The sequence below is a fragment of the Lampetra planeri genome, unplaced genomic scaffold (assembly GCF_965212315.1).
Source record: "Lampetra planeri unplaced genomic scaffold, kcLamPlan1.2.h2 scaffold_208, whole genome shotgun sequence".
Classification (NCBI taxonomy): domain Eukaryota; kingdom Metazoa; phylum Chordata; class Hyperoartia; order Petromyzontiformes; family Petromyzontidae; genus Lampetra; species Lampetra planeri.
In genome coordinates this window covers 100001-107272 of record NW_027614839.1, presented here as the reverse complement: position 1 = coordinate 107272, position 7272 = coordinate 100001, and the positions used below count along the sequence as shown (strand labels likewise).

The 7272-nt window shown below is 53.7% G+C and overlaps 1 protein-coding gene across 1 annotated transcript in view; it reads left to right on the top strand.

The window, feature by feature from the left end:
- The first annotated feature begins 1325 nt into the window (after positions 1–1325).
- Positions 1326–7272, top strand: part of LOC144740349 (suppressor of fused homolog) — a 60847-nt gene continuing 54900 nt past the window's right edge. Inside the window, exons 1-3 of the mRNA XM_078623220.1 lie at positions 1326–3142; positions 6448–6497; positions 6564–6642. Of these exons, the coding sequence (XP_078479346.1) occupies positions 2841–3142; positions 6448–6497; positions 6564–6642 (431 nt within the window). The 5' untranslated portion in view covers positions 1326–2840. The remainder of the gene's footprint in view (positions 3143–6447; positions 6498–6563; positions 6643–7272) is intronic.

The window sequence follows — 7272 nt, the reverse complement described above, 5'->3', positions numbered from 1 at the left end:
GGTGAGTGAGTGGGTGAGTGAGTGGGTGAATGAGTGGGTGAGTGAGTGAGTGGGTGAATGAGTGGGTGAGTGATTGAGTGAGTGGGTGGGTGAGTGGATGGTTGAGTGAGTGTATTTGTGGGTGAGTGGATGGGTGAGCGAGGGGGTGGGTGGGTGACTGAGTGGGTGAGTGAGTGGGTAAACGAGTAAGTGGGTGAGTGGGTGGATGATTGGGTGAGTGGGTGGGTGAGTGAGTGGGTGAATGAGTGGGTGAGTGAGTGAGTGGGTGAATGAGTGGGTGAGTGATTGAGTGAGTGGGTGGGTGGATGAGTGGGTGGGTGGGTGAGTGAGTGAGTGAGTGGGTGAGTGGGTGAACGAGTGGGTGAGTGAGTGTGGATGAGTGGGTGAATGATTGAGTGGGTGAGTGAGTGGGTGAATGAGTGATTGAGTGGGTGAGTGATTGAGTGAGTGGGTGAGTGAGTGGGTGGGTGAGTGAGTGGGTGAACGAGTGGGTGAGTGAGTGTGGATGAGTGGGTGAATGATTGAGTGGGTGAGTGAGTGGGTGAATGAGTGATTGAGTGGGTGAGTGATTGAGTGAGTGGGTGAGTGAGTGGGTGGGTGAGTGAGTGAGTGGGTGGATGAGTGGGTGAGTGATGGAGTGAATGAGTGATTGAGTGGGTGAGTGATTGAGTGAGTGGGTGAGTGATTGAGTGAGTGGGTGAGTGGGTGGATGAGTGGGTGGGTGAGTGAGTGAGTGGGTGAGTGAGTGGGTGGGTGAGTGAGTGAGTGAGTGGGTGAGTGAGTGGGTGAGTGATTGAGTGGGTGGGTGAGTGAGTGAGTGGGTGAGTGAGTGGGTGGGTGAGTGAGTGGGTGAGTGAGTGAGTGGGTGACTGAGTGGGTGAGTGAGTGAGTAGGTGAATGAGTGGGTGAGTGATTGAGTGGGTGGGTGGATGAGTGGGTGGGTGGATGAGTTGGTGGGTGGGTGGGTGGGTGAGTGATTGAGTGAGTGGGTGAGTGAGTGGGTGAGTGATGGAGTGAATGAGTGATTGAGTGGGTGAGTGATTGAGTGAGTGGGTGAGTGATTGAGTGAGTGGGTGAGTGAGTGGGTGGATGAGTGGGTGGGTGAGTGAGTGAGTGAGTGGGTGGGTGAGTGAGTGAGTGGGTGAGTGAGTGGGTGAGTGATTGAGTGAGTGGGTGGGTGAGTGAGTGAGTGGGTGAGTGAGTGGGTGGGTGGGTGGGTGAGTGAGTGGGTGAGTGAGTGAGTGGGTGACTGAGTGAGTGAGTGAGTAGGTGAATGAGTGGGTGAGTGATTGAGTGGGTGGGTGGATGAGTGGGTGGGTGGGTGGATGAGTTGGTGGGTGGGTGAGTGAGTGATTGAGTGAGTGGGTGAGTGAGTGAATTCGATCCCTGCAGGGTCTGTCCCGTGACCTCCTCCTCATGCACCTAGCCTGGCACAGCAGTACAACCCATGGCACCTGCAGGGTCTGTCCCGTGACGTCACCACGTCGTCCTTCGCGCCGTCTCCTTTACGCGGTGACGTCACCACGCAAGCCCCCTCGGCGCCGTCTCCTCCGAACGCAGTGACGTCATCACGTCCCTCAGCACCATCTCCTTTACGCGGTGACGTCACCACCACGCAAGCCCCCCTCGGCGCCGTCTCCTCCGAATGCGGTGACGTCACCACGTCACTCCGGCACCGTCTCCTCCGCAACGCGGTGACGTCACTCGGGCACCGTCTCCTCCGCAACGCAGTGACGTCACCACGTCCACTCGGGCACCGTCTCCTCCGCAACGCGGTGACGTCATCACGTCCCTCGGGACCATCTCCTCAACGCGGTGACGTCACCACGCAAGCCCCCCTCGGCGCCGTCTCCTCCGCAACGCGGTGACGTCACCACGTCACTCGGGCACCGTCTCCTCCGCAACGCGGTGACGTCACCACGCAAGCCCCCTCGGCGCCGTCTTCTCTGCGCGGTGACGTCACCACGTCCCTCGGGCACCGTCTCCTCCGCAACGCGGTGACGTCACCACGCAAGCCCCCTCGGCGCCGTCTTCTCTGCGCGGTGACGTCACCACGTCCCTCGGGCACCGTCTCCTCCGCAACGCGGTGACGTCACCACGCAAGCCCCCTCGGCGCCGTCTTCTCTGCGCGGTGACGTCACCACGTCCCTCGGGCACCGTCTCCTCCGCAACGCGGTGACGTCACCACGCAGCTCCATCTGCGCCGTCTCCTCCGCAAGGCGGTGACGTCACCACGTCCACTCGGGCACCTTCTCAACGCGGTGACGTCACCACGTCCACTCAGGCACCGTCTCCTCCGCAACGCGGTGACGTCACCACGTACACTCGGGCACCATCTCCTCAACGCGGTGACGTCACCACGCAAGCCCCCCTCGGCGCCGTCTCCTCCGAACGCGGTGACGTCACCACGTCCACTCAGGCACCGTCTCCTCCGCAACGCGGTGACGTCACCACGTCACTCGGGCACCGTCTCCTCCGCAACGCGGTGACGTCACCACGCAAGCCCCCCTCGGCGCCGTCTCCTCCGCAACGCGGTGACGTCACCACGTCACTCGGGCTCCGTCTCCTCCGCAACGCGGTGACGTCACCACGCAAGCCCCCCTCGGCGCCGTCTCCTCCGCAACGCGGTGACGTCACCACGTCACTCGGGCTCCGTCTCCTCCGCAACGCGGTGACGTCACCACGCAAGCCCCCTCGGCGCCGTCTCCTCTGCGCGGTGACGTCACCACGTCACTCGGGCACCGTCTCCTCCGCAACGCGGTGACGTCACCACGCAAGCCCCACCCACACCCTCCTGGCCACGCCCCTCTCTTCCATCGTCTTCAACTCGTCGACTTAAGATGGACGTCCACAACAACAACAGCAGCAGCAGCAGCGGCGGCGGCGCTGAGGCTGAGGCGAGCAGACAGCGACTCGAGTGGGGACAGCGCGGGGGGGAGCGGGCACAGGAGGAGGAGGACGACGACGACGAGGAGGACGAGGAGGATGATGATGAGGAGGAGGAGGGTGGAGGAGGAGACGCGGCTGGTGCCGTGCCGGGAATCCGCGCTCCGCCAGGCCTCCGAGCCGTGTACGAGGAGTGCCACAGGCGGCACCCAGAGCAGCCAAACCCCCTGCAGGTGACAGCCATCGTCAAGTACTGGTGAGTAGCTGTAGTAGCTGTAGTAGTGGTGGTGTAGTAGTAGTGTAGTAGTAGTGTAGTAGTGTAGTAGTAGCTGTAGTAGTAGTGTAGTAGTAGTGTAGTAGTAGCTGTAGTAGTGGTGTAGTAGTAGTGTAGTAGTGGTGTAGTAGTAGTGTAGTAGTAGCTGTAGTGGTGTAGTAGTAGTGTAGTAGTAGTAGCTGTAGTAGCTGTAGTAGTGGTGGTGTAGTAGTAGTGGTAGTAGTAGCTGTAGTGTAGTAGTAGCTGTAGTAGTAGCTGTAGTAGTAGCTGTAGTAGCTGTAGTAGTGGTGGTGTAGTAGTAGTAGTGGTAGTAGCTGTAGTAGTAGTGGTAGTAGCTGTAGTGGTGTAGTAGTAGTGTAGTAGTAGTAGCTGTAGTAGCTGTAGTAGTGGTGGTGTAGTAGTAGTGGTAGTAGTAGCTGTAGTGTAGTAGTAGCTGTAGTAGTAGCTGTAGTAGTAGCTGTAGTAGCTGTAGTAGTGGTGGTGTAGTAGTAGTAGTGGTAGTAGCTGTAGTAGTAGTGGTAGTAGCTGTAGTGGTGTAGTAGTAGTGGTAGTAGCTGTAGTAGTAGTTGTGTAGTAGTGGTAGTAGCTGTAGTAGTAGTTGTGTAGTAGTGGTAGTAGCTGTAGTAGTAGCTGTAGTAGTAGTGTAGTAGTAGTGTAGTAGTGGTGTAGTAGTAGTGTAGTAGTAGCTGTAGTAGTAGCTGTAGTAGTAGCTGTAGTAGTAGTGGTGTAGTAGTAGTGTAGTAGTAGCTGTAGTAGTGGTGTAGTAGTAGCTGTAGTAGTAGTGGCTGTAGTAGTGGTGTAGTAGTAGTGGTAGTAGCTGTAGTAGTAGTTGTGTAGTAGTGGTAGTAGCTGTAGTAGTGGTGTAGTAGTAGCTGTAGTAGTAGCTGTAGTAGTAGTAGCTGTAGTAGTGTAGTGGCTGTACGAGGAGTGCCACAGGCGGCACCCAGAGCAGCCAAACCCCCTGCAGGTGACAGCCATCGTCAAGTACTGGTGAGTAGCTGTAGTAGCTGTAGTTGTGGTGTAGTAGTAGTGGTAGTAGCTGTAGTAGTAGTAGCTGTAGTAGTAGTGGTGTAGTAGTAGCTGTAGTAGTAGTGGCTGTAGTAGTGGTGTAGTAGTAGTGGTAGTAGCTGTAGTAGTATAGTAGTAGTAGTGGTAGTAGCTGTAGTAGTAGCTGTAGTAGTGTAGTGGCTGTAGTAGTGGTGTAGTAGTAGTGGTAGTAGCTGTAGTAGTGGTAGTGTAGTAGTGGTGTAGTAGTGTAGTAGTAGCTGTAGTAGTGGTGTAGTAGTAGCTGTAGTGTAGTAGTAGTAGCTGTAGTAGTGTAGTGGCTGTACGAGGAGTGCCACAGGCGGCACCCAGAGCAGCCAAACCCCCTGCAGGTGACAGCCATCGTCAAGTACTGGTGAGTAGCTGTAGTAGCTGTAGTAGTGGTGTAGTAGTAGTAGTAGTAGCTGTAGTAGTGGTGTAGTAGTAGTAGTAGCTGTAGTAGTAGTAGTAGCTGTAGTAGTGGTGTAGTAGTAGTAGTAGCTGTAGTAGTAGTAGTAGCTGTAGTAGTAGCTGTAGTAGTAGCTGTAGTAGTAGCTGTAGTAGCTGTAGTAGTAGCTGTAGTAGCTGTAGTAGCTGTAGTAGTAGCTGTAGTAGCTGTAGTAGTGGTAGTAGCTGTAGTAGTAGTGGTAGTAGCTGTAGTAGTAGTAGTGGTGTAGTAGTAGCTGTAGTAGTTGTGGTGTAGTAGTAGTGGTAGTAGCTGTAGTAGTAGTAGCTGTAGTAGTAGTAGTGGTGTAGTAGTAGCTGTAGTAGTAGTGGTGTAGTAGTAGCTGTAGTAGTGGTGTAGTAGTAGTGGTAGTAGTGTAGTAGTAGTAGCTGTAGTGGTGGTAGTTGTAGTAGTGGTGGTGTAGTGGTAGTAGTGTAGTAGCTGTAGTGGTAGTAGTTGTAGTAGTAGTAGTAGCTGTAGTGGTGGTGGTGTAGTAGCTGTAGTAGTGTAGTAGTAGTAGCTGTAGTAGTGGTAGTAGTGGTGGTGGTGTAGTAGTAGCTGTAGTAGTGGCTGTAGTAGTAGTAGCTGTAGTAGTTGTAGCTGTAGTAGTGTAGTAGTAGCTGTAGTGGTAGTAGCTGTAGTGGTAGTGGCTGTAGTGGTAGTGTAGTAGCTGTAGTAGTAGTAGCTGTAGTAGTAGCTGTAGTAGTGTAGTAGCTGTAGTAGTGTAGTAGTGGTAGTAGTGTAGTAGCTGTAGTAGTAGTAGTGTAGTAGTAGTGTAGTAGTAGTGTAGTAGTAGTAGCTGTAGTAGTAGCTGTAGTAGTAGTAGTAGTGTAGTAGCTGTAGTAGTAGTAGCTGTAGTAGTGTAGTAGTAGTGTAGTAGTAGCTGTAGTAGTAGCTGTAGTAGTAGTAGCTGTAGTAGTAGCTGTAGTAGTGGTAGTAGTGTAGTAGCTGTAGTAGTAGTAGCTGTAGTAGTGTAGTAGTAGTGTAGTAGTAGCTGTAGTAGTGTAGTTGTAGTAGCTGTAGTAGTAGTAGCTGTAGTAGTGTAGTAGTGGTGGTAGTAGCTGTAGTAGTGGTGGTAGTAGCTGTAGTAGTGGTGGTAGTAGCTGTAGTAGTGGTGGTAGTAGCTGTAGTAGTGGTAGTAGTAGTGTAGTAGCTGTAGTGGTAGTAGCTGTAGCAGCAGTAGTGTGGTAGTAGCTGTAGTAGTGGTAGTAGCTGTATCGGTAGTAGTGGTAGTAGTGGTATCAGTAGTAGTAGCTGTAGTAGTAGCTCTGCAGTAGTGGTAGTAGCTGTAGTAGGTGTAGTGTGTATCTCACCGTGTCTATCTCCTGTGTGTGTGTCTATGTGTGTGTCTCTGTGTGTGTGTGTGTGTCTGTGTGTGTGTGTGTGTCTGTGTGTGTGTATCTGTGTGTGTGTGTGTCTCGGTGTGTGTGTCTATGTCTGTGTGTGTCTATGTCTGTGTGTGTCTATGTCTGTGTGTGTCTCTGTGTGTGTGTCTCTGTGTGTGTGTCTCTGTCTGTGTGTGTCTCTGTCTGTGTGTGTGTCTGTGTGTGTCTGTGTGTGTGTTTCTCTCTGTATGTGTGTGTGTCTGTGTGTGTGTCTGTGTCTCTGTGTGTGTGTCTCTGTGTGTGTGTCTCTGTGTCTGTGTCTCTGTGTGTGTGTCTCTGTGTCTGTGTCTCTGTGTGTGTGTCTCTGTGTGTGTGTCTCTGTGTGTCTGTGTGTGTGTGTGTGTCTGTGTGTGTGTCTCTGTGTTTGTGTCTCTGTGTCTCTGTGTGTGTGTCTCTGTGTCTGTGTCTCTGTGTCTGTGTCTCTGTGTGTGTAGGTTGGGGGGCCCAGACCCTCTTGACTACATCAGCATGTACCGCTGCGGTGGTGGAGGTGGAGGAGGTGGTGGAGGTGGTAGTGGTGGTGGAGGTGGTGGTGGAGGTGGTGGTGGAGGTGGTGGAGCTGTGGAGGAGCACTGGCTCTACGTCAGCTTCGGACTCAGCGACCTCTACGGGGACCGCAGAGTCCACCCGTGAGTCCACCATCAATACCACTACTACCATCACTTCTCATTGCTACTGTGTGCGTGTGTGTGTGGTGTGTGTGTGTGGTGTGTGTGGTGTGTGGGGTGTGTGTGTGTGTGCGTGTGTGGTGTGTGTGTGGTGTGTGTGGTGTGTGTGGTGTGTGTGTGTGGGGTGTGTGTGTGGTGTGGTGTGTGTGGTGTGCGTGTGTGCGTGTGTGTGCGTGTGGTGTGTGTGTGTGGGGTGTGTGTGTGGTGTGTGTGCGTGTGGTGTGTGTGTGTGGTGTGTGTGGTGTGTGCGTGTGTGGTGTGTGTGTGGTGTGCGTGTGTGCGTGTGTGTGCGTGTGGTGTGTGTGTGTGGTGTGTGTGGTGTGTGCGTGTGTGGTGTGTGTGTGTGTGGGGTGTGTGTGTGTGTGTGGGGTGTGCGTGTGTGTGGTGTGTGTGTGGTGTGGTGTGTGTCTGGTGTGTGTGTGTGGTGTGTGTGGGGTGTGTGTGTGTGGTGTGTGTGTGCGTGTGGTGTGTGTGGGGTGTGTGTGTGTGGTGTGTGTGTGGTGTGTGTGTGGTGTGTGTGTGGTGTGCGTGTGTGTGGTGTGTGGGGTGTGTGTGTGTGGTGTGCGTGTGGTGTGTGTGTGGTGTGTGTGT